Source organism: Notechis scutatus, chromosome 1 (genome assembly GCF_049901735.1).
Source record: "Notechis scutatus isolate UNSWTSFEM ecotype Mainland chromosome 1, rNotScu1.2, whole genome shotgun sequence".
In the NCBI taxonomy this organism is placed as follows: Eukaryota; Metazoa; Chordata; class Lepidosauria; order Squamata; family Elapidae; genus Notechis; species Notechis scutatus.
Genome location: NC_142009.1, coordinates 12025475 through 12051246, shown reverse-complemented (window position 1 = coordinate 12051246; position 25772 = coordinate 12025475). Strand labels below are relative to the sequence as shown.

At 40.3% G+C, this 25772-nt stretch overlaps 3 protein-coding genes across 8 annotated transcripts in view; 1 reads left to right on the top strand and 2 right to left on the bottom strand.

Moving 5' to 3' along the window:
* The window catches only part of NF1 (neurofibromin 1), a 201282-nt gene that overhangs the window by 118734 nt on the left and 56776 nt on the right, over positions 1–25772 (top strand). For all 5 annotated transcript variants that reach the window (XM_026680434.2, XM_087957081.1, XM_087957072.1 and 2 more), the window contains one exon: positions 24035–24467. In XM_026680434.2, the coding sequence (XP_026536219.1) occupies positions 24035–24467 (433 nt within the window). The remainder of the gene's footprint in view (positions 1–24034; positions 24468–25772) is intronic.
* EVI2B (ecotropic viral integration site 2B) lies at positions 845–5454 on the bottom strand. Of its 2 annotated transcripts, XM_087957055.1 has the most exons (3): positions 5323–5435; positions 2997–3067; positions 845–2607 (listed from the first exon to the last, which is right to left on the bottom strand). In XM_087957055.1, the coding sequence occupies exon 3, from the start codon at positions 2585–2587 to the stop codon at positions 1736–1738; it is 852 nt and encodes a 283-aa protein (XP_087813181.1). In that variant the 5' UTR covers positions 2588–2607; positions 2997–3067; positions 5323–5435; the 3' UTR covers positions 845–1735. The 2 variants fall into 2 exon arrangements, with proteins under 2 accessions (XP_087813181.1, XP_026536222.2); XM_026680437.2 differs by lacking the exon at positions 2997–3067 and having other exon boundaries at positions 5323–5454.
* EVI2A (ecotropic viral integration site 2A) lies at positions 15719–23057 on the bottom strand. Its single transcript, XM_087954608.1, has 2 exons — positions 22965–23057; positions 15719–17322 (listed from the first exon to the last, which is right to left on the bottom strand). Exons 1-2 carry the CDS (start codon positions 23055–23057, stop codon positions 16537–16539), a joined length of 879 nt encoding a protein of 292 aa, XP_087810734.1. The 3' UTR covers positions 15719–16536.

The window sequence follows — 25772 nt, the reverse complement described above, 5'->3', positions numbered from 1 at the left end:
AATAATTGCAAACATTTGTTGAACAACATTAAGGGAAAATCTCTTTATGGTTCTTAATTTATAGCATCCAGTCTTCTCCAATTTGATATCCTTCAAATATTTTGGGATGACCGCTCCTACAATTTGCCAGCCAACTTGAGGAAAGCTGGCTTTAAAGTTTCTAATGCTTTGTGACAACTGGGCTAAAATCTTTCCTGAAGTGCATGTAGAAATTATTGTCCTTGTGAGAGAATAAAGTGGTGGCTCTTTTTAGTAGTGAAATAAATCCTGATCTCTTGAAAGTTAATAATCTGATCCCTTCTCATTAATAACTTAGAATAATTGGCATGCTTCTCTATGTATGAATCGAAATGCAATTGCACAAATACATAGTTTTCTGCAACCTGTAAGCCCATCACACACTAAAGCTGCAGCTAATATATATTCTTATCATTGCCACCTAATGTGTGTAATAGAATACCATGTATCGCAATAGGCCAACATATAGGCATTTGGAAACTGAGAATAGCTCAGTTTGTGGCCAGGTGCTTTTTTGGGCCAAAAAAAAAGGAGTGGGGGGGCACAGCTTTTTAGATAAGATATAAATAGGCTTTCAAGCAAAATGGAAACTAGGAGAGAATAAATTCTTGATAACTTTGTGGATACACAGGACACAGCCAAACATCTAAGGGTAATAATTAAGGGAAGGAAAAGAATTATGAAATTCAAAATGACTGTTTAAGCCAGAAGTGGTGCTGTAATTTCAAAAGAGAAAATTTCTCAAAAGGGTCAACTTCAAAGTGCGGGCACCAATGTCAAACTTCTACATTGCTGAGTGATTACTTAAAAGCACTAAATGGTCACGTTAAGTGCAGGTTTTTTGATTAGAAAAAGTTCACACCAGATTAAAAGGATTCCAGGGTGATAAAGGCTTTAAAAAAAAACCCTCATAAAAAAAATGAGTCTTTTCCAAGCATAAGAATTTAGGAGGAACAAATCCATGGGGTAGATGATCTTGAAATCTGTCTTTGCAACCAAAGCTCACTCTGGAATATCAGAGACCGAGAGAATGTTTGGCTGAGGAATGAATCTTCCTGAAAGCATCTTTGGAAGTACATGTATTCCTCAACTTACCATCATTCATTTATTGACCGTTTGAAGTTATAACAGCACTGAAAAAAGTGATTTACAACCAGTCCTCACACTTATGACAGTCGCAGCATTCCCCACAGTCCCACGATCAAAATTCCAGCACTTGGGAACTGGCATGTATGGTATGTACAATAGTTGTGGTGTCCCAGGGTCATGTGATCACTATTTTGGATGTTCCCAGATGGTTTCTGACAAGCAAAAGCAATGGGAGAAGCTGAATTAACTTAATGATCATGTGAATCAGTTAACTGTGATGATTCAGAACATAGAATAACAGAGTTGGAAGGAACCTTGGAGGCCTTCTAATCCAACCCCCTGCTCTGACAGGAAGACCCTATACTATTTCAGACACATGGTTAAATAAATATGGTTAGATAAATGGATAAATTTGGTTAATAATGGTGGCAAAAAAGGTCATAAAATTGGGCATGACTCATTTAACAACCACCTTGTTTAGCAAGAGAAATTGTGCCAATTGTGGTCATAAGTCGAGTAGTACCTGCATGAAAAGATGAAGGTAAATGGATGTATTCCATTTTTTTCAGCATATTTTAAAAAAATAAACCCAGAAGGAAGCAATTACTTGCGCCAACATCTATAAAAATCAATGACACAAAAAATCTTCTGGCGGTGGAGGAAGTAGCACTGCTTCATCAACACTTTGTTGGGCCATATCTGGCAGTGTAGAACCCTGGATTTCTACGTGTTGTTCCATAGGAAGAGATTCAGGGATAAAAATATCCCCATTGACTCCACTGGGCCAGCTGGTCGAAGGAGGATCTTGTAGCTTTGGACTCTCAGGCTGGAGGGAAATGTCAGTTAAGTTGTTTGGTTCCTCGGAAATTTGGGGTTGGCTGCTGTCTGAAGAATCCAAGGTTGCCGTGGCAGTGTGGCTTGACTCGCTCTCTGTACCTGCCTCACCAGATCCCTGTGGAACGTCCAAGGTCTTCCTTGATTCAGACAGTTGTCCTTCTGCATTGTCCAGCAGTTGTGTGTCCTTGCTAAATTTCCATGGCAAAAGAGAGAGAACGGACATCCGTTTTATGCCTTGTACCGGTTCCTTATCTACAATAAGTTCGGGCACGTCTCCATCAGCAAACGGGGAGCGTCCTGCCCAGTGGGGTAGAGGTACATTTGACCTTTTCCGTTGCCTCCAAAGGAAGATGGCAACGATAATAACAATCATGAGCAGCAAGACGACCCCAATAATCACGGCGACTATTAAATGTTCATCTGCAAGTTTAGGTTCTTTTGTTGTTGTGGTAGGAAGCAGGGGCTTGCTGGATGGTGTTTGCTGTTCATTTTTGGTAGGGACTTTTGATTGACTTCCTTGAGATGGAAAGCTGTGGGGTTCAGCATCGAGCAACAAGCCTGCAGGCCCTTCTGTCTTTCCAGTAGTTTGGTTCCACCACAGTTGTCCATAGATGAACATTAGAACGACAGCCTTGGTCGCCATTGTCAAAATACTGGGGATCTCTTTCGTGGCATGAAGAAGATAAAAAGGTAGGGATTAATAACAGCACCACATTTTGCCTATTGAAGGCCTAGCAACAATAAACACTTATAAACCAACCCTTGTACTAGATCAACACCCCCCTCCCCCAAGCTTTTGGGCACCAGGGAGCCATTCCGGGGAGAGAGGTTTTTCTGTGAACCAGAAGGGGTGTGGTTTCACGTGCTGCCTGCATCCCATGGGATGGGGCTTCACATGTTTGCACGGCATGCTCTCTGGCATGCCAGCAGCCCAATGCCGGTCCAGGGACCAGGGGTTGGGACCAGGGGTGGGATTCAACCAGTGTTAACAACTGGTTTGGTGAGCGCGCACACAGCGTTTGCAAACTCATCATTTCAGCTCTAATACTTACCTTCTGCTGCAGTCCCGGTGAGTAAAACAGCTGAGGCACGGCAATTTGCTGTGCCGCACGAATCAACTGAGCTGCAAAACACAGAAATAAAGAACAGACTAGGGCAGGTGGGCGGGGCCAAATGATCACCCGAATTACCAGTTTACCCAAATCGGTCCAAACCAGTAGAATCCCACCTCTGGTTGGGAACCCCTGTACTAGGTGATACTGTGGTATCTCGGTACTTATTTAATTGGTTGCGGGTGGTACAATGAGCATAAAAAACTATGAGTACTAAACAAATTCTTCCCATAGGGAATAATGTAAATAAATTTAATGCATTCTCAAACCAAAGACAATGCACATTTTTAAGGCAATGCATAAAAAGATAGGGTTGTATATCATTACCTTACATGTGAAATAAACCTAAAAATAAATAAGTACTTGGATTAAATAAAGTAAAAACTTCATTTTACCTGTACTGATAAGAAAAAAAAGCATAAAAATATGTAAAATGAGCATAAAGCAAAGATAGGGAATGTGCACAGGGCAAGACTAACACGTTATCATTTGTTTTGCCCAGAAAGGATAGTGAGTCACAAGGCAACCAACACTGACAAATTCTAGCTTGCATGTTGAATACCAAACAAATGAAAGTACCAGGATGATCAAAATGTGTTGAGTACCAAATTTGATGAGTTTCAAAGCAGTTGAGTACCAAGGTACCACTGTACATGATAGAATAGCCAGAATTTAGTAAATTTCTGAGGAAACAAATTTTAGCTTCAACTAGTTTGCTGCTTTTAAGGCTATCTGTTTTAAAAATGTATTTTGGTGTACAACGTATTAATTTATGAACACCTTTTTTTAGCCATCCTTCATGCTGGGGAACAAAACAATAAAACCAAATGTACAGTATAAATATAAGTTAAGGAAACGATGTCCTTAAATGAATATAATGCAATAAAAATGAAGGCTTTACAGGGGGGGAAAAAGTACATTTGTAGGGGTGGGAAAATGTGTGTACGGGCAACATACCCAGGCAATATACTGCATATGTTTAATAGTTTTAATGGATCCAAAAGTACAACTATTAGTAAAAGGCAAATTTACACTGAAATGAGAATTTCTCTTTAAAAAAGAAAAACCTGAAGAGATAAAGCTACATATATTTTTAAGAAACTTGAATTAATTCTATAGGGTCTCTTGCTTGAGCCAGGGGGTTGGACTAGAAGACCTCAAAGGTCCCTTCCAATGCTCTTATTCTACAAATAAACAGGTGTAGGCCCCATCTTGTACTTGTTCAGTAAAAGAACAAAAAGACTTGATTGTTTGAGAGGCAATTTGACCAGTGGTGAGGGTGCTGGACTAGAAAACTAGGAGATTGTGAGTTCTAGTCCCACTTTAGGCATGAAAGTTGCCTTTCCCCCCCCTGAATGGGGTGCAAAATAAGTATAAGAATAGAGCAGGACTTTTACTGAGAGTCATTTTTTTCTTGCATTGGGGGTAATTTGCCATTTACAACAAACTAGTGCAAAGATTGAAACAATTAATGCCTTATACCAGAGCTTAATTAAAAATAGATGGCTCCAGTACTTAGATTCATTCAGGAATGAGATGGATGCATGACAATTCTGGGCGGCTTACAACATTAAAATGAAACCACAAACATATACATAAATGTGTAAAATCACATTTATTTATTTATATTTTTAAGCTTGTATTAGTGAGCCATCTACACCGGGTCTTTTTTTTCCTGCAGTTTGTCTGCCTTTCAAAGCAACTAATCCTGGTATTTCCAAAACTGAACTCTGGACACTCTTTTGAATAAACATGTATAAAATTCTGCCATAAATGTTGTGGCTTGCAGTTAAAGGAACACCACATATAGAAACTATTGAATTTCTGCTCAGACTCATTAAAAAATTAAAATTGCATTTGTAACCCGCTCTGCAGAACAAGGTGAAATTTGAAGAGATGGTTGACTTCAAAAATTATGAATTTTTTACTATCCAATTTTGGGCTCCTGTTTGCGCTGAACATTACGTACAAACAGATCTAACCACAGAATTAATTCTCTAATTTGGATCCTAGTACTAGAATTTAACCAATTGAAAGTCCAAGTCACAAAACAGACTTTGGTATGAAATTTTGAGAAAGTAACTTATTTTAATATATTTTACATACGGCAGGAAGCACATGACAGTTAAATTGCTATTTGGATGAGTAAAGAGTGAAGATCATTTGAGATCCAACCTATTCCTATTTTTTTCATATTAGTTCATTGTCATTTCTTGTTTGTTTTGAGGATTTTTTTAAACAAAAAGTACAATTAAATCTGTCTTACCTTTCAGATTTCTCCTGCACTACTCAATCTCTTGTTTATAGCATAACTTTTACTGTTACACATCAGGGAAGTGAGAATGCAGCAAAATACTTTAAATGGTATGATGGTTTGCATATTGCAAAAGGATCTTAGTCTTGACATAAAGAGGAAGTTTATCAGTGAACAATGCCGGAAGCCCCTCAAATTAAGAAATATTTAAATATGTCAGTATAGCTGTTTCCGTAGATGAGGGAGAGAACACCAAAACTCCTGCCAAAAAGTTAACAACAGCAGGAGGAATCAAGAGGCTATTACAAAGTTGAGTGAAAAATATTGGCATAACTATACATTTTCCACTATTTTTTTTTTCTCTTACAAGGCAAAAGGTTTCCTACTTGCTTACTTGCACTATTTCCTTGCACCACTTCTTATGAGAATATCATTCATCTCTCACAGCTTTCTCTCAGGAGTCTTAATAAAGTGTGTGTGTGTTTCTGTATTGATCTGGTTTTGATGATCATAGTTCTGTGGGGTTTATTTTGTTGCAGGCATTTGATTGCCAAACTAGGTAACATCATCAGTGCTAGAAGGGAGAGGGATTTGCTGTCATTGTATATAGGCCAGGAAGTGTTGTGGTCTTTTAGCTTTTTGATTGTCTCTTTTGAATAGTATGTAGATGTTGTTTATCTCTATGTATCATTGATGGCCAATTTGTCTTAAGTGCCAGGCTTCTAGGAATTCTCTAGTACTTTTTCCAGTCCTACTTTGTAAAGTCAAACAGGCATGAGCCTTTTGCATGAGCCTGCAAGCCCATTACTTCTCCTTTTATCCGAGTTGGAGAACCTAGGAAATTGCAGTTAAATATAGATTCTGGTTGTATAAGAATAAGGAACCATGGCTAATGATTTCTGAAAAAGAGTAACTTAATTTGTTTGCAAGCTATACATCATAGCTTTGGACATTATAGCTTTGGATATTATTACTACTTCCTCCTAGATTTGTTACTTTCTCATGAGAATTGTGAAGCGTAGAAGCTGTGTATTAGCATTTAAAGAAAACACATATCTTTGCTTATTAAATCAGGACTTAATCAATTATGACTAATAGCTTCAGCCATGCTTTACACTTTCCTAATTATAATTTCAAAGGGATATATCCAATACTAATGCATCTAGATCCTTATTGTTTCTATTTTTTGCTACAATTTGCTAAAGAAGCCATAGTGATCTGATTAGAGATAATACAAAGCCATAATGGGTAGATTATTACACCAAACCGAAAGATGAAATCAACCACTTTGTGGCTTAGTGTCATGGCAACCATGAGCAAAACCCAGGGTGGCCTAGCTTGGAGCTAATCAGCTTTGACAATCTTTGTGTGATCTTGCACCTATGACCTTGAGGTTGTCTGGTGGGTGATTGTAGTAAGTAATAAGACTGGGCGTGTTGGAGCAAGCCATGTATAACTGAAGTTCTTGAAGGAAATACACAATACACAGTTACCAAAGCAAGCCAGAATTAATTAGCACTGAAAATAATAAAACTATTAAGGACTGAAGGAATTCATGTTAGAAAGAAAAGAAGGGGAATACACAATCCACACATTTGCTGAGCTATCATTAAAACCAGTGTTTCTCACTATATCAGTCTTAAAGGAAACCAGCCCCTTCCAAAGGACAGATACTTTAGCTGAAGTTCAGATACTTTGATCCCCAAATGAGAAGAGGGAACACATTAGAAAAGATCCTGATGGTATTGGGAAAGATGGACAGCAAAAGGAGAAAAGGACTGCAGAGGATGAAATGGTTAGATCATCGACACAGTGGGCATGAGTTTGGGGAGATTAGAATTGAATTGAATTGAATTGAATAACAGAGTTGGAAGGGACCTTGGAGATCTTCTAGTCCAACCCCCAGCTCAGACAGGAAACCTTATACCATTTCAGACAAATGGTTGTCCAATCTCTTCTTAAAAACTTCCACTGTTGGAAGACAAGTTGTCCCCTGTTTAATTGTTTTAACTGTCAGGAAATTTCTCCTTGTTTCTACATTTGATTAGTTTCCATCCACTGCTTCTTGTCTTGCCCTCAGGTGCTTTGGAGAATAGCTTGACTGCCTCTTCTTTGTGGCAGCCCTTGAGATATTGGAAGACTTCTATCATGTCACCCCAGTCCTTCTTTTCATTCAACTAGACATATTCAATTCCAGCAACCATTCTTTATACATTTTAGCCGCCATTTATATGTTTTAGCTTCCAACAGATTCAGGGAGAGAGTGGAAGACTGGAGGGAGTGTGTGGTAGCTGCTATGGTCCATGGGGTCGTGAAGAGTTGGACAGAGTATTGACTGAAGTTCTTACTGTGTTATTTAGCTAGTGCGATGGCTGTGATCAAATGCTACAAGCTTCCCTAAAGTAGAGGTAGGTAAGGTAGCACCTGCAGGAATCTGGGTGCCCAAATGTTCCCTTTGGTTTTTAATAAAGCATATTTGAAAGCAAAGTATCAGCCATTGGCATTGTAGTTTTGGGCAGGGGTATCTTCAGGATCCATAAGGGTCCCATTGAAATGGTGACAACATCTAGGAGACTGTTTTGCCTTCTGGTTGTCTTGTTACTGTCCGTGCCTCCCTGGCAATCTTCTTGAGAGTCAACCATTTTGTGAGTATCTCATTGTAGGAGATAACCAGGCTGATCCTGAGGGAAGGGTCAAACATGTCATCAGTCATGGGTCCCTTTGCACCCACAAGAGATCTAATTCCAGCCCACCGTGAATTGTTTATCTACCCACCAAATTGCTTTGAGTGTTAGTACTTCAGATTCTTACAGAGACCTTAAGCTTACAATAAATCTTTATACCCATTTGAACTGCCTGGATTTCCTGATTTCCCTGATGCTTGACACCCATCACATGCTTCAAAGGTGCTTCTGGTCCTAAAGCTTTCTCCCTCTGGATGTTTTTTGATGAGCTGTTCACAGCATTGCTGTTTAAAAAAGAACTACTATGAAGCTATGGCATCCGTCAACCATAATGGATTTTGTTTTGTAAACACAACATTGAAGATGTCAAGGGGGAGGGAGAAGAGGGCTACAAATGGAAGCTGTGGTTGATTTGACACTTCTATAAGATGCTCAAAATGGACATTTGGAAGTTTTAACTGGAAGCAAAAGAGGTGTTGGGTGATCAGGGTTCCTATAGCTATGGGCCTCTCAGGTGTCTGGAAATTGTGTGAACATTCTCATGTGATTTCCAGAGGCTCCATGAGACTTCCAGAGGTCTGAAGAAGAGGTCCGGAGAGGTCTCCTTTATCCAGGGGAGGTGTGTGTGTGTGTGTGTGTGTGTGTGTGTATGATACGATACACTGGTAGATTCAAGGTAGGCATTTTCTGCATTTTTGAATTGCCAAGCCTAGAAGGTTTGCCATCACTGCACTAGCAGAATGATATGTTACAAGCAGCGATGGCAGGAACAAGAACCCAAATCATTACAGATAGTCATTGTCTTACAGCCATTCACTGGAAAAAGTGAGTTATGACCATTTTTCATACTTGCAGTGTTGCGGTGTCACCATGGTCACGTGATCAAAACTAGGACACTTGGCAGGTATTTATGACAGTTACAGTGCCCCGGGGTCATGTGACCACTTTTTGTGACCTTCTGACAAGCAAAGTCAGTGGGGAATCCAGATTCATGTAACAATCGTGTGACTAACTTAACAACGGCAGTGATTTCCTTAACAACCGTGGCAAGAAAGATCATAAAATGGGGCAAAACTCACTTAACACATGTCTTGCTTAGCAAGAGATATTTTGGGCTCAATTGTGGTCATAAGTCGTGGACTACCTGTAATGAAACAATTGTGCTTGGTGGAGAGAGAGGCTGATATGGCTGTCATTAAGCCCTTGCCTGGATAGATTTCCTGATGAGCAATTTTTGTATGGCTGTTAGCAATGGAGGGAGCTGTGAGCAGGAAGCGCTGTGTTCCTTTGTGGTTGCGTGTGTGGGTGCTGCACAGCTCAGACATCTTCCTCCACAGTTAACTAAGTGATGTTTTGTTTCCTAGGAGAGTCTGCTTGGCTGCTTGGTGTTTTGTTCCTTACTGGAGAATTACTGCAGGCGCCAGATTGCTTGAGGTGCTCAAAGCGATGAGACTTCATTGTGGTAATTCTTAAGCAGCTAAGGGTAACAAAGAGGTGATGGTGGGGTCTCCTTGCCCCCCTATCTAACCCTTTCAGCTAAGTAGGGAAGCTTCTAAGGATTCAGCATGATAGTTCACCTGTGGTATATACTTGGCTGCCTCATCCTCCTTGTCAATCTGGGAATGAGCTATTTGTTCTTCAGCACTTTGACCTCCTGGAAGCTCCTGCCAAATAGGAAGAAGACCTCTTCCATTTGGCAAATGATAGTAGACCTTTGGGGCTCTTTGCAACAGATGCTTCTTTTTTGGTAAGGGAGAGGAAAGCCTGTTCAATACGCTTCTTAGAGCGATTGAACTACAATTCCAACCACCCCCATGCTAGTAATCCAAGACGTTTGGAAGATACTTGATGAAGAAGGCTACCCAAAGCATTGCAAAACTGCCTATCTTAAAGATTAACAGAATAACAGAGTTGGAAGGGACGTGGAGGTCTTCTAGTCCAACTCCCTGCTCAGGCAGGAAACTCATTTCAGACAGATGGTTGTCCAATCTCTTCTTTAAAATCTCCAGTGTTGGAGCACTACTTCTGGAGGCAAGCCGTCCCACTGGTTTTAATTGCTCTCCCTGTCAGGAAATTTCTGCTTGGTTCTGGATTGGTTCTATCCTTGATTAGTTTCCCTCCATTGCTTCTTCTCCTGCCTTCAGGTAATTTGGAGGATAGGCTGACCCCTCTTCTTTGTGGCAGCCCCTCAAATATTGGAACACAGCTTACTTGTTCAAAATTATCTTTCATTTTCATTCTTCACTGCAAAGCCTGTCCAATGAGAGTGGTTGCTGTCATGCCATTTAAATACAATTCAGGCTCTAATAAAGGAGAATATTTGTAGCTCAGGTTTGAAACGAGGGGTCCTTGGTGCTCTCTGAGCTTGGTTCTTTTCTCGCAGACCTTTCATTACCCAAACTAGGTAACATCATCAGTGCTATCACTGATGATGTTACCCCTCAATTCAGGCTCTTTTACTTTTCTCTGCTTCCTTGCTCTCTTGATTTGAGCGTACACTGATAGTGCTTGTTGCAAGCTTTCACTTAACTACATTCCTATGAAAAGTTATACCCATTCAGTCACCCATTGACATTAGCTTGTTGGCTTCAACGTTGTTTATTCCCAAGAGAATTGAGGAGATAACAAGCTGGGGAAGTATTGTGTTAGTGGCAGAGGGGTGGTTTGACTCTACCTAGGGACTAGGTACTCCTCTTAAGCTAGATGAGAGAAGTTGTAATCTCAAGATAAGGTCATAAAGAGGTAAGTGATTGGATTTTGGTGTTAGGCTTCTGCTAGCAGCTACAATAGAATCAGTAAACAGGCATATAATGGTACCAAGAATTTTTAATTTGTTGTAGAATAGCAGAGAAACCATTAGGAGGGAATGCCAAAGATGACTTTGTATCAGTGGTTTTCTACATAGGATCATTCATTTAATGACCTTTCAAAGTTATAGTGGTATTCAACAACAGTGATTTACGACTAACTCTAGCACTTAACCATTGCAGTTTCCCACATGATCAGAATTGGAGTTCTTGGCAATTGGCTTGAATTGACAATAGTTGCAGCATCCTGGGGTTTTTGTGATTACCTTTTGTGACTTTCTTAGCTGGCTTCTCATAGAAAAAATCAATAGGGTAGTCGGCAGGGAAGGTCACAAATTGCAGCCAAGTGATGTCTCCCTTAATGACCAAACTGCTTAATAAGAAATTTCCTGGTCCTCAAATATGAGTTCTCTTTATACTGTGGTCCATTGATATTTTTGCATTCTCCCACCTACTCTTACGTTAAAGACTAGCATCGGTTCTTTTTTAAAGGAAAAACAGCCTCCATCTGTGCCTTGTTTGGGGCCAGATCAGGCTGTTTGCTTCTAACCATGTGAATCCTGGCTCTCACGTTTGTGGAAGTAGATGACTGAGTGAATGGGAAGAAAATTAGAAATGAACAAGAAGAATTCTTCCTTGCAGGACTGGACAGGAACTTCATGAATCACGTTGGAATAAAATAAAGGGAAAGTTCACCAACAGCAAGAACATCTATTAGGAACAGTGAGTGCTCTTTGAAAGGCTGTTATTCTTACATGGCAATTATATTCCCCAAATGGTTCCTTCTTGAAAATAGGGATCATCCCTATGTGGACCAAGGCAGGCTTTGGATAATATAAAACTGGTAATATCATAGTGGTCAATGGATGGGCCAGTGAAGCTGTTCCTCCAAGCTAAGATTTTCTATATTTCCAGGTTGATTTACTTAGAAGATACTATGTACTTTTTAGCTTCATGTGTGAGTCTTGTCTACATCTCCACTTCTTTTTATCACATGACTTGGGATGTCCTCTGTTGGGTGCTCCCTTTGTACAACAACTTTTGTTTTAAAGGACTACCATAGATCCTACTTCTAATCCCAGCTATTTTTGGATATTTTTTTTCATAAACAGATCCTGGCCGGCTGAAATGAGCTGATAAAATTCCTTCCCACAGTACTTTCAGTCCCACCATAAAAACACTTAAAGGTGTCTTCTACTAAATCAGATTCACTGGTCCACTCAACTCATTTTTTCAATCTTTCCAGAAATAACATGCTGGCTAGGAATGACAGAAGTTATAGTCCATCTCATCAGGAGGATTACATCATCTTGTCTAGCAGTGGTTTCCCTGGGTTTTTAAACATGTTTCTTCCCCAGTTACACATGAGATTGCTGGGAATCATTGCTGGGAATCATTGCGAGGCAGCTGAAAAGGGTGTTTTCTCCTCAACTTGGAATCCTCTGTCCTTCGACAGACGCACTTGGAAATCCTGTACGTGCATTTCAGTAAAACTGGGTTGAGGCAGCTGCATTAGTTATCCGCCCTTTGGGGAGAACTTTCAGATTCTCTGAAACTAAGAAGACAAATTTTGTTGAAACCCTTCCCTCCCCAACTGCTTTACTAACATCTGTTCTTCCTCTAGGTGATGCTTGATTAAAGCTTTATAATATGTATTTATTTATTTGAAACATTTAGCTGCCCATCCTCCAACCAACCCTGAACACTCCCAAAAATATGTCCATTAACAAACTTACTTTACCCCACCCCAAGTGTCTATCATCTGTGAGATGGACAGAATTAAATATGTCTTTTATAGAGTGACAGCCAAAGACTGAGGCTGCAGAAACTAGTAATAACAGAGTTGTTTTTTTCTGTTCTTCTTTGTTCCCTTCTTAAGGTGTCCAGATTTTTGTGGTGCGTGGTCTTTGGTGAACTTGGTTGTTTTCTTATAGATATTCCATTACCCAAACTAGGTAACATCATCAGTGCTAGTAGGGAGTGGGATTTGCCCTGTCAGTGTTGGTGTAGGAATGGCCTTGGGTTCTTTGATTGGCCTTTTAAACATTAATATTGATATACATCTTGATTATTTTGCTATCTTCCAGATAAGAGGTAATCAGAGTTGGAAGGGACCTTATAGGTCATCTAGTCCAACCCCCGCCCAAACAGGAGACTACACACCATTTCTGACAAATAGTAGTCCAATCTCTTCTTGAAAGCCTGTTTACTATTAGCTTATTTAGCAAATTGAGGTATTTACTTCTTGATTGTTGGTCTGAGGTAAATTTTGGTGTTAATCTGTGGTCATCTGGGTGCTAACTATTGATGGTAGGGGGTGTTTTGGTCTTTTTGTTCCTTTTTTGGCTTGTTGATAGTCTCTTTTGAATGGTATGTTGTTGCTGTTGATGTCTGGGTGCTTATTGATGGCCGATTTGTCAGCGTGCCAGAAAATTCCAGGAATTCTATAGCACGTTTTGGTCTAGGATAGTCATAGATTTTCAGCTGAAACTATGGTTAAGTCTGTCCATCTATTGTGAAATTTGGAAGGTCTGGTAAGCCTGACCTTCAAATTTAAAAATTATGATAAGAGTAATCTGTAACAAGGAAAATCACCTACAATAGAACTGCTTTCTCAAACATTGGCCAAAACTGACATCACCCAATGGCCCAGCATGTTGAAATTCTCTTACGTTGTGCTCTGCTGTGCCAAGTACATTCAAAGGACTGATTGCTCATTAGGTGAAGGAAGTAACAGAAAGAAACCCCAGTTAGATTTGGAAATCATACCAAAGTAATCTTAGCTATGTTTTTCAGATAAAAAGCCCTTAATGTTTGAGTTTCGCAGATGAATGACTCAGACATTTGGGCAGTTTCCATTTATATTTCTGAAAACCTGAAATATAAAATTGACACTGCTGATTCCATTCATTAAGTGAGGTATTCCCAACTACTTTGCATCTTTGTCTCCTCCCAGATATTTGAAAGATGGTCACCAAAAGGTGTTGCCTGTCCCTCTCTCAAAGCAAAGAAACATAGTACAAGGGAAAATAGGTTGGACTACTAAGGACTTTAGCCCAACCTCAGAATTTTGCATTTGACTGTCCCAAAGGGGCTTTTTTCCCCAAAAGGCATCTGGACTTTCTTTGTTTTTTTCTTGAGAATGTTTTCCTTCAAGAAAAACAAGAAAATCCAGTTACCTTTTGGGAAAAAAAGAAAAAAGCACCTTTGGGAGCACCAAGGCCTGGATGACTGAGCATCTCCATAGATTACTTGCACTTGACTCCATCATTCGTAAAGAGAGCCTCTTGTCTGAAACTGCTGCAGTGCTTACAAAAAAAGCATCCCCACTTCTCCAGTCTGCAAAATTTTGTTTAGTTGGAGACAAAACAACCGGGAGAACTCATTGTTGTTGACTCCCCAGATTGATTCATCTAGGGAAATTGGGATTTTCAATCTTCATTAAACAAACAAAGTAATCACCATGCTATGGAAGGACTCTCCACAGCCACAAATGGAGAAGGATCCTTTCATAGAAAAACAGAGTTGGAAGGGACCTTGGAGGTCTTCTAGTCCAACCCCATGCTCAGGCAGGAAACCTTATACCATTTCAGATAAATGGTTGCCCAATCTCTTCTTAAAAACCTCTGGTGTTGGAGCACCCACAACTTCTGGTGTTGGAGCACCCATTCTATTGATTAATAGTTCTATCTGTCAGGAAATTTCTCCTTAGTCCTAGGTTGCTTCTTTCCCTGATTAGTTTCCATCCCTTGCTTCTTGTCCTGCCCTCAGGTGCTTTGGAGAATAGCTTGATTTCCTCTTCTTTGTGGCAGCCCCTGAGATAATAGAACACTGATCTCACGTCACCCTAAGTCCTTCTTTTCATTAAACTAGACATACCCCATTACTGCAAAGTTCTTCTTACGTTTTAGCCTTCAGTTCCCTGATCATCTCTGTTGCTCTTCAGAATAGAAACTTGAGTATGGAAAACTGAAAAGCAGGTGGGAGTGAGGCAATAGGGTGGGGTCTTCTCTGCTGCCTGAATCTTGGCAGAACGAAAGGCAGATTCTGGGACACCTGTGACACCCCTTCCCAAATTCCATTCAACACAGACTGAATGAAGTATTCTGGACAGATGCTGGATGTTTTGCATTGCCCATATTTGGAAAGGTTTATTCTTGGTTTCTAGGAGGAAAGAAAATTCGTGAAATGGAGGAGTTTATTTTTTCCAATCCTCCCCATTCCAAATTCATTTTCACCATTAATTACTACTTTAGGTCCCTTTGGAATTATTAGCAATGTGTATACTGCTTAGATCTATGCTTAGCTCCTATCCTAGAGGAAAAATTTTATCCCTGGGATTCATAAATGAAGAAATTAAAAAAAATGAAAGAAGAACCTGTTTAAACATGAGAGCTTCTGTTTGGAAGAAATCAAGGATTTTATTAGACACTAGCAATTAGTAGTTTTAGTTTGTTGACTTTTCCAGAGTGTCTTGTAAAATAACTACTGCTGAAAGGGTTAGTGTAACGTTATATATGTGGAAGGACTTATTAGGTCCTTTCTTTGTATATGCAAGTCTCCATAGAGTTTCCCGATTTCAAATTATTCTCAAAGAAGGACATAGAAACTGCATACATATTTTACTGTAATAAGGCTATAATGATGGGTGTGGTTGAGGAGAGAGATCTGTAGTTTTCTTACCTTAGGGAAAAAGTAGCTCTGCTTAAATAGTACATTTAACCGGTTTACAGAAAGAATTAGCTTTCGGAATCCCAACAGAGACAAAATCATAAACCCAGGTGATGGGATGACATAACCTTCTAAGTCAGTGTTTCTCAACTATGACCACTTGAAGATGGGCGGACTTCATCTCTCAAAATTCCTCAGCCAGCCAGGTTGAGAAGCACTGCTCTAAGCCACAAGAATAATCTAAAATTAAAACAAAACAAGTTTAGTTTATTATGTAGATGCAAATCAAATTTTCAGTTGGCCTGTGTCAAGGCAACTACATTGTGTATTTTTACTAGTCCTGCTCAAGTTTCTCTCTAAGCAACAGACAGGACAAAGGAGAAGGTGAGATTGATTTGGAAAGGCTTGCTTCCTTGCTTGGAACATATGCGTTCAGTTCAACAGACGGAGATCACAAGGAGTTGAAATCATGTCCTCCCACAAAGGTTTTGGAGAAGTTGGCCAGGAAAGGACCCAGTGACCCTGCAGGGCTCTGATAAACAACACAAAGGCTTAATCTGCCTCCCAGAATTTCATGCAAGAACAGGTAAGGGAGGCATTTTGTCTCCTAGTCCAATTGGTGTCCATGCTGCTAAGGTGAGGCGAATAGTGGTGGATAGATATGCTTGCAGCATCTCTGAGGTCCAGCTTTCATTAGCAACGGAGGAAGAATGAACATCTGAGGACATTGCATATTTAAGACTGTATTTATAAAGGTAGTCTCGCCTTTTCAGCCATACTGAAAAGGCGAGGTTAGGTGTAAATAGAGGTGGGAACCATTTGCTCTGTTTCCCCCAGTCTGCTCTCTTCCTGCATGTCAGACATTGGTTGAAATGAAACCATCCTCATCCTTGAGTAGTAGTGAAGATGATTTGGCCTCTGATGTTAACATGGACCCTGACAGGGTTGAGATGATGCTATCTTACTATGTATAATACCTGAAAAATTACCAGGAACCAGTATAACTACCCACAGATTTTTCCATGCCTCTTCTTCTCTCCCAAATAAGAAGTCTTAAGTGAGGCTTAAATTTCAACAGTGGTAATGATTGTTTTGCATGTGTTTGCTGATATCTCCTTCTCCTTCTGTCGATCTGCTATTTCACTAACCAGCTTTTTGTTGATTTCATCCCCATTCTGTCCTTGCCCTTCTATTGGTCTCTCCAGGCTTAGGCCTCGGGGCTTTGGGTTCTCGGTGGATAACCTCTGTAGTGTATCTAATCCAATTGGCCACAGGCTGTTGGTACTTAGAAAATCACCATTACTCCTCGGAAAACGCTTGTTAGGCTGTTTTCTCTTGTCGTAAGACAGTTTGCTTGCCGTAACAACGATGACCAAGAGCAGGACCACACAAATGAATGCAAGCACCCCAATTATGATCAGGAAAATCAGCATTTGTTGTTTGTAATTTTCTTCACAGGGTTTGCTTTTAGTTGGATCGCCCCCAAGAGTTGAGAGTTCAGGATCTGTACTAGCAAGAGCAGAGGAAGAAGGCAGCCCCTCTGTTGGAAGTGTTGAAGATAATTGTAGGGCTGTAGAGGTGGGTGTCTCTGTTAGTTGTTTGGAACTGACAGTGGCAATAGATTCGGAAGTGGAAGTGTATGTTGTGTCAGCGGTTGTCTCCTGTGATTCCAGTGTCACAAGACTTGGTTTTGGATATGTTGAAGGCTGAGAAGTAGGAACAGAAGAATATATAATTGTCATCAAATCAGCCATCACTCTTACTTGTGAGCAGGATGGAAGGATGATCCCCAGAAGAAATCCTAAGCCTATGTGATCCAACAGCCTCATGTTTATGAGGTATCTTATCCCCTGCAAAAAGACAAAATGATAGAACTGGCTTTAGATTTATAACAATCTCTGAAGATAACCTTTTACTATAAGCATGTATAAATCACATAGTAGCCTGCGGTATGTTTAATTTACATGTTTATAGAGAAAGTTAAAAGGTAGGGGACTGCTGCTGTCTAGAACAGATTGAAGTTCATCCTGATTTGAGACTGGGAAACAGTGGCTTTCACCAAGAATTCCCCAAGCTTCATACATTACGGTCTTCTTGACCCTGACAATTCAGAATTGAATGAACATTTCTATATGTTTTGAGGCGAAGGAAGATCTATGCAAATAGCACAAGATGTAAGATTTGATTGTACACAATTCAAATTCTAGCTTTCAGTCATTGCAGATATTTGGGAGGAAAGTCAATGGAGATTATTTGTTGTGTCTTAGGTTTTGATAAAATTGGAATGAATGTTGTGACTGTTTCTCCCTATGCATTGAAAAGTGTTTCTACAGAAGTTCATTCCTAAAGACCAGAGAAGATGAATTAAAGTGCTCACCCTACAGAATAATAGAGTTGGAAGGGACCTCAGAGACCTTCTAGTCCAACCCTCTGATCAAGCAGGAAACCCTGTACCATTTCACACAAATGGTTGTCCAGTCTCTCTTACCACCCATAATCCTGCTGATCGAAATTCTGGGCAAATGCTAGAAGTCTCAAAAGATTGGATGAGGTGGCTAGTATTAGACCTTCTTTAAAATGCTCTTCAAGATGAAGATACTGTGGATTAAATGTGAGGTTTTATACAGTCAAAGCATGTAGAAGCCTTGCTGTTTTTCCTCCCTACCCCACCTAAAACCCCATCCCATTTGTATATCACAAGGAGGAGCAGAATAATACCATGTGATAAATTGGTATACATTTGCCACTGAGTTAACTCCAATTTTGGGTGGCTGATTTTTTTTCCCTCCAGCACTGAGCTGCAAAGATGTTGGATCATTAACATGGTACTGAGAGCATCTGCAGATGTCTAACCTTACCATGCCTTGATTATTACAGAGCTGTCTGTGTATAGTACTGCCACTGCCAGCACAAAGCTCCCACTGTTAATTGTGGTGCTTGATAGTAGAGTTCAGAATTTCACCCTAAGCAGACAAAAGCCAAGGCAGAACCCCTCATCCACTGAAGCTCCCTCGGACTGCATGTCTGTTTTGTTGAGAAAATGTTTTGTTGGGTTTGCCCTAGTTACTTTGACGGGTTCCTGATAGCTTTCCAATTTCCAAGCATTTTTCTCCGTCTCTCCCTCCCTCTTTTCCTGTGTTAATAACCTTTAAGATACAATTAGGAGCATGCCCTGTTTTCTTTTTTCCACAAGCTTCCTGCATTGAGTCCAAGCCAATCTCAGTAGGAGACTTTCGGTTCTTTTGTACTGTAAGCCATGGTACAGAGCAAGTTAAAAGGTATAGAAGGAAACATAACAGAAGACAGGATAACAGAGTTGGAAGGGAACTTGGAGGTCGTCTAGTCCAACCCCCTGCTGAAGCACAAGACCCCATGCATTCCAGACAAATGGTTGACCAATCTCTTCTTCAAAACCTCCAGTGATGGAGCATCCACAACTTCTGGAGGAAAGTCAGTCCACTTAATTGTTCTGTCAGGAAATTTCTCCTTAGTTCCAGGTTGGTTCCGTCCTTGATTAGTTTCCACCCATTGCTTTTTCTTCTGCCTTCTGGTGCTTTGGAAAAATAGGTTGCCCCTCCCTTCTTTGTGGCAGCCCCCCCCCCCAAATAAATAAATAAATAAATATTGGAACACTGCTGTCATGTCAAAAGTAATGCAGACTTACCTGAAGGAGACACCAGCAGAAAGTATTGTTGTGCAAATTGGTGATAATCTAACCCAGAGATATTTTTTCTCTGTTTTACCGTGGCACCGCCTGGATGTTGGAGTTGTTTTTATATATTAAAAGTGAATGTGCGTCTGAAACACGGGGTTTAGTTCTCCATTTAGAAAACTAAACCACAAAGATGACACATTTCCTTTCTGCTCTAAGCATAATGTGATGTGTTAGAGGAAAAAGGGAAGGGGTGGAGGAGGAACCATCACCATTCTGCCCAAATTTGCTGTCAAGATTGCAGAATAAAGCACAAAAACATCTCAGGGATTGTGTCAAAGGCCTTTCTTTTGCTCAGTTTTAGTTGCATTTGTTTGACACCAGGTCTCTTTCTCTTTTGCTATTCAGATTCTAAGCAGTTAAATGGATAAATGTGGCTGTCCCTATAGCATGCTATAGTTTATACACATTCCACTAACTTGAGGCCAAGAAATGTTAGGTTTTGAAGAATTCTGCATGTCACCTTGCCCTTCTCATATATTTTATTTGTTTGTTGGTTTTTATCCTGCCTTTATTATTTTTCTAAATAATTCAACATACACACAATACTCCTCCCTCCTATTTTCCCCACAACAACAACCCTGTGCGGTGGGTTGGACTAAGACAGAGCACCTGGCCCAAAGTTAACAAGTTGTCTTTCATGACTAAGGTGGGACTAGAACTCACAGTCTCCTGATGATTGGCCCAAAATCACCCAGTTGGCTTTCATGCCTAAGGCAGAACTAAAACTCAGTGTCTCCCTATTTCTAGGCCAGCACCTTAACCACTATACCAAAGTGGTTCTCAATGATACTTAATTAGTTTCCTTGCCTAAGTAGAATTGATCTGGATAGATGGGGGTATTGAATATGTGGCACCCAGTGCAAGGTAAACCAACAGCATTATATTTAGACCAACAAATTGTCCAGCTGTTACATGGAAGGAGAAAAAGAAATGTAGGATCTTTGGGGTGACTGTTAGAAATAGCCTCCCTAAGAAAAGACCGGTAGAATATAGGCTATCGATTCAGAATATTGGGGTTTTTTGTTTGTTTTATGTCACAAGATTGTAGCTAGATTGAGTGGGATTGAATTTCATCAGTACTGTAGTGACCATTTATGGATACTTTGCTCTGGGTAAGAAGAGCAAATACAGTTAGAAATCACCTACTCTGTTGTAACCATTCAGAACCAAGATTCAGAATAAAGTCTCCACATGAATCATGTTCAACTCCTGACTTCATGAACATCTTCATGTAATTTTCTTGGCAAAAATGAGGAAATGTTTTGTTGTTGCCCTCAATTTCTGGTCTAGCCGTCTTGGGATTTCCTGGTGGTTTCCTAACCACGGTCTGTCCAGGTCTTACTCTATTTCATTTTTGAAATCAGTTACTTAGCTGGGCCAAATGAAAGTCTTATTTGAGTCAGCTTGACTTCCGGTAATTTGATGAACATGGCTCTCTAGTTCTCCTGGCAACAACATGGAAGTGGTTTGCCATCTCTCTTGGGATTTTTTATTTTATTTTTTACTTCCCAATCTACTTTACAGCATTAGTATTTTCAATGGTATTGTCAGTGTTCCAGAAAATCGCCACTCCAACAAATAACTCGGAGATAGACATCTTCTCAAAAGTTCTGTTTTAATTGGATAGTAAACTAGCACATCTGGGGAATCCCGAATCTAAAAGTTCTGGGCTTCCTTGCAATAAGCAAAAACTACAAATCCATCCCCTGCACCCATCATCACATCACATGCCCCAATCACCATCCGTCCCAACTTGAGACTTCCTCTCACTTATGTGTAAACTAGCATGACATTGAAAAAGAATGTTATGTCTAACTTCATACACTCCAAGAAATTCCCCCCCTCCCATTTTCCCAGGCTCAAAATGTGGCAATGTGGGAGCATCTGATCTCAGTATGGCTTTCAAAGCTGACAGGCGTCCCCCCTTGAAAAAATCACATCCTAAAAAATACAACAAGCAAAACACAACAAGGGGTTAACTCATTGCCCCCCTCTCCCCCCTCCAAGGGGACACTTTGGCTTGTCCCATCCAAGTATTAACCAGACCTAATCCTGCTTAGCCAGGGGCTACCAGCTGGTTGGACACTAATAATGGTAATTTTGCATACAGTGGATATAAACTATGTTTGTCTACACACCTACACATACACACCATGTTATCTACCTTTGCCATGTGGGCAAACATAGAGATGGCCCGTACATACCGAGACAAATATATGTGCACACCACAAGATCCTAAATCTTAGCATCCTCTGAATAATACTTTTGAAAGAGTCAGGGAAAGATGAGAGTACATTTTTATCAGATGAGCTCTCTGAATCTTATTAATGATAATAATCTTTCCAAACAAATTTCTGATCTTATGCAGCTGTAGCAGCAAAAGTACATTTAAAAGTGTTCCACCCCAGTTGTGACTAGTTAGAAGACAGTATTTTTCTAATCCTAGAACTGTTTCAGATTCTGAGTGCATTATTTAAACTGTAAGAAGAAGAAAAATCCAGGAGACCCTCAACTATTCCAGTGTTAATGTACTATTTCTATCTCCAGATTTGGTTAATATCTGCAAATACCTGTTGCATTAAATATCTTTAAGATCTTATCTTCCTCCTGAAAACAGTGAACTTTTAAAACTAGGTTAGAAGAACTGCTTTAAATGAACTTGTTGATATCCTGAAGGTATCTAAATATTTCTGCTCATCTCCTTCTAATCATTTGGATGCTTTTGGACACATCCAATTAAGTAGCACGACACCACATTTCAGCTCCCAGCAAATTAAGCATCTGAATTATTATCTCATTAAATAGCCGGGCTTGTAAGTGAAGTGCCAGTAGTTAAATTAATTACAACAGCACTGCTCTTATAAGTGACCTCATTCTCATGTTTAAGCATGGGCGTAATGTGAACACTTGCAGACTACACAATTCAATAGGGATTTCATGTGGAACTCGTTCTGAGAGATAGTTTCCGGTTTGTTTGTCAATGTCCAATGGGCCCAATTTTTTGAATCATTGATGGAATCATTCTTTTGTTGCTATTTCTTCTGGACGGAGTTCTGTGTTCATCATTGAATTTTGTGGAAAAACTGTGTGTGTGTGTGTGTGTGTGTGTGTGTGTGTGTGCGTGTGTGTGTGATCGTTGAAGCCACTTCCGTCATCATAGAGATTTTCAGACCAATAGTGAAGTAATGTGTTGAGATTATAAGATCAATAATGGGGGCGCAGTGACTCAGCAGTTAAGATGCTGGGCTTGTCAACTGGAAACTCAGCAGCCCAGGTTCGAGACCTGAGTGCCACACTATGGGGTGAGCTCCCGTCCTCACCCAAGCTCCTGCCAGCCTAGCAGTTCAACAGCATGCAAATGCAAGTAGATAAATAGGTACCACTTCAATGAGAAGGTAACAGCACTCTGTGACGTAATGCTGGCCACGTGATCACAGAAATGTCTTCAGACAACGTTGGCTCAATGGCCTTGAAACAGAGTAAACACTTCCCCCCCACACACACTCAGTAACCACTAGTGGAGTAAAATCCGCAGGGACACCCTTATTTTTTTTATAGGGTCAATAATAATCCTTTCTAATTCATAGATCTGCATATTTTAATACTGTTTTAATGGCATTCCCCAAGATGGAGAAGAACCTCATTGACCAAATGGTCAATTGCTCGGAATTGTGGGGTTGTAGCTCAGTGCATATAGATGGCATGTGCTTGGAGAAAGCTGCAATAAAGCCTAACATATATGGATCTTTTGCAATACAACCTATACCTATTTTCCACCTTGCTTTCGAAAGACTGAATTTGGATTGCGTGTTCTTCAAGCATGTTCTTATTACGGATTCCCATCTGTTTAATAAAAGGTTTGAAATCCATGTTTGCGAATGCCTATCGCTGTCCGTCATGTATTTTATTTATTTATTTGTTCAATAAATTGTTCTATAGCCGCCCATCTCAATCCAAAGACAGTTGGTAAGTGAGTTTTGCCCCATTTTACAACCTTTCTTGCCACAGTTGTTAAGTGAATCACTGCAGTTGTTAAGTTAGTAACACGGTTGTTACGTGAGTCTGGATTCCCCCCCCCCCCGTCTTTGTTTGTCAGAAGGTCGCCAAAGGGGATCACATGACCACGAGATACTGAAACTGTCGTAAGTATGAGTCAGTCGCCAAGCCTCTGAATGCTGCAATGGTTGTAAGTGTGAAAAATGGTTACAGTGCCATTGTAACTTTGAACAATCAGTAAATGAACGGTTGTAAATTGAGGACTACCTATATTGGCTGGGGATGTGAGGAATGCTATTTCTGGAGTATGTAACTTCTTACTGATAGTTACCTTTATTTATAGCCTCCTAGACACTCCTAAGAATTTAGTTTTCCAGACAGCTTGGAACATGAATGTGTGTGTTTCTCAGCACCAGGCATTTGCTTCTGGGATCAATTACTACTTCTGGGATCAATTGTGCCATATGTACATGTTGTGTTAGATTTTAGTGTATATGATTGTATTATTGTTGTTTTGGTTCTAGCGCAAATGTATCCAACCCACAACCTATAGGCCACATGTGACCCTGAAAAGCTAGTAAATATGGCCCCACAAGATTTATAAACTTCTAACATTATGTGATTTATATACATCGACTACTGTATATTATATATATTTTATGTGGTCCAAGACAATTCTCTTCATCGCAGCCCAGGCATGCCAAAAGGATGGACTATTGTGTTGTATCCTACATACCTCTTACAATCACTTGACTAAATTCACCTATAAATAAATCATGACAGCTAATTTGTTATTTATTTTCCGTTATTTTTGTATATTGTATAATTGTGATTTATTTTCCCCCATCTAGGTTTAAGACCGGCCAAATCAATGGTGACCTGTTGATATATCATGTTTTGTTGACGCTGAAGCCTTACTATGCCAAGCCATATGAGATCGTAGTTGACCTCACTCACGCCGGGCCCAGCAACCGTTTCAAAACAGACTTCCTGTCCAAGTGGTTTGTAGTTTTCCCGGGATTCGCTTACGAAAACGTCTCTGCCGTCTTCATCTACAACTGCAACTCGTGGGTGAGGGAATACACCAAGTACCATGAGCGACTCCTGACGGGTCTGAAAGGCAGCAAGAGGCTCATTTTCATTGACTCGCCTGGGAAATTGGCCGAGCACATAGACCATGACCAGCAGAAACTTCCAGCAGCCACTTTGGCTTTGGAAGAAGACCTGAAGGTTTTCCACAATGCCCTCAAACTGGCCCACAAAGACACCAAAGTTTCCATTAAAGTAAGTTGTGTGCTTTTGATCTGCAGTTTACTGTATTTTTGGCATTTACAGCAGTGTTTTCCCAATCTGGTATCTTGCAGTAAATGCTTCTCAACCACGGCCACTGTAAGATGAGTGAACTCAAATCCAGGATTAGAATAGAATAGAGTAACAGAGTTGGAAGGGACCTTGGAGGTCTTCTAGTTCAACCCCCTGCTCAGGCGACCCTCTGCTCATGCCATTATTGTTCTGACCCATGCCTTTTCCAACAAATCAAACACAATCCAAGGGAACAGAAACCCTTTAATGCTTCTGCAAAATAATTAGCAGTGGTAAGCACAAGACTTGCCAAACTGTGCAAGACTTGCCAAAAGATAACAGATAAGAAATAATTTGCAATACAAGAATCTTCAAATACAAACTCAGGATACTGGAATGTCCACGAGTCTGGAGTTTCAAAACATCTTTGCCTTCTGCAAAGAGTGTTCATTTCACAGCTGGCTTTTATCTTCTTGAAGGAGGGGCCATTACCTTGCTACAACAAGGTACAGCTACAACAGCTGCTTCCTGCGAGCAATCCTGCACACATGCGCACTTGGCATAGGCTCCTCAGGAACCTCCTCATCGCTGCTGCCAGCCCCCACAATCTCTGAAGGCAGCAGTCTACTTTCTAATGGTCCTGGCCCCTCATCTGAGTCCTCGCTCTCCTCATCCGTCCGTACCTGCTGCCAGCTAACCACAACAATTTCAGACAAATGGTTGTCCAATCTCTTCTTAAAAACTTCCAGGGTTGGAGCATTCACAATCTCTAGAGGCAAGTTGTACCACTGGTTAATTGTTTTAACTGTCAGGAAATTTCTTCTTAATTCTAGGTTGTTTCACTCCTTGATTAGTTTCCATTCATTGCTTCTTGTCCTGCCCTTCAGGTGTTTTGGAGAATAGCTTGACTTCCTCTTCTTTGTGGCAACCCCTTAGATATTGGAACATTGCTATCATGTCTCCCCTAGTCCTTCTTTTCATTAGACTAGACATACCCAGTTCCTGCAACCATTCTTCGTATGTTTTAGCCTCCAGTACCTGAATCCTCTTTGTTGCTCTTCTCTGCACTCTTTCTAGAGTGTCAACATCTTTTTTACATTGTTGCGATCAAAATTGGATGCAGTATTCCAAGTGTGGCCTCACCAAGGCATTATAAAGTGTATTAGCACTTCATGTGATCGTGATTCTATCCCTCTGTTAATGCAGCCTAGAACTGTGTTGACTTTTTTGGCAGCTGCAGCACACAGCTGGCTCATATTTAATCAAACACAATATTATATCTGAGAG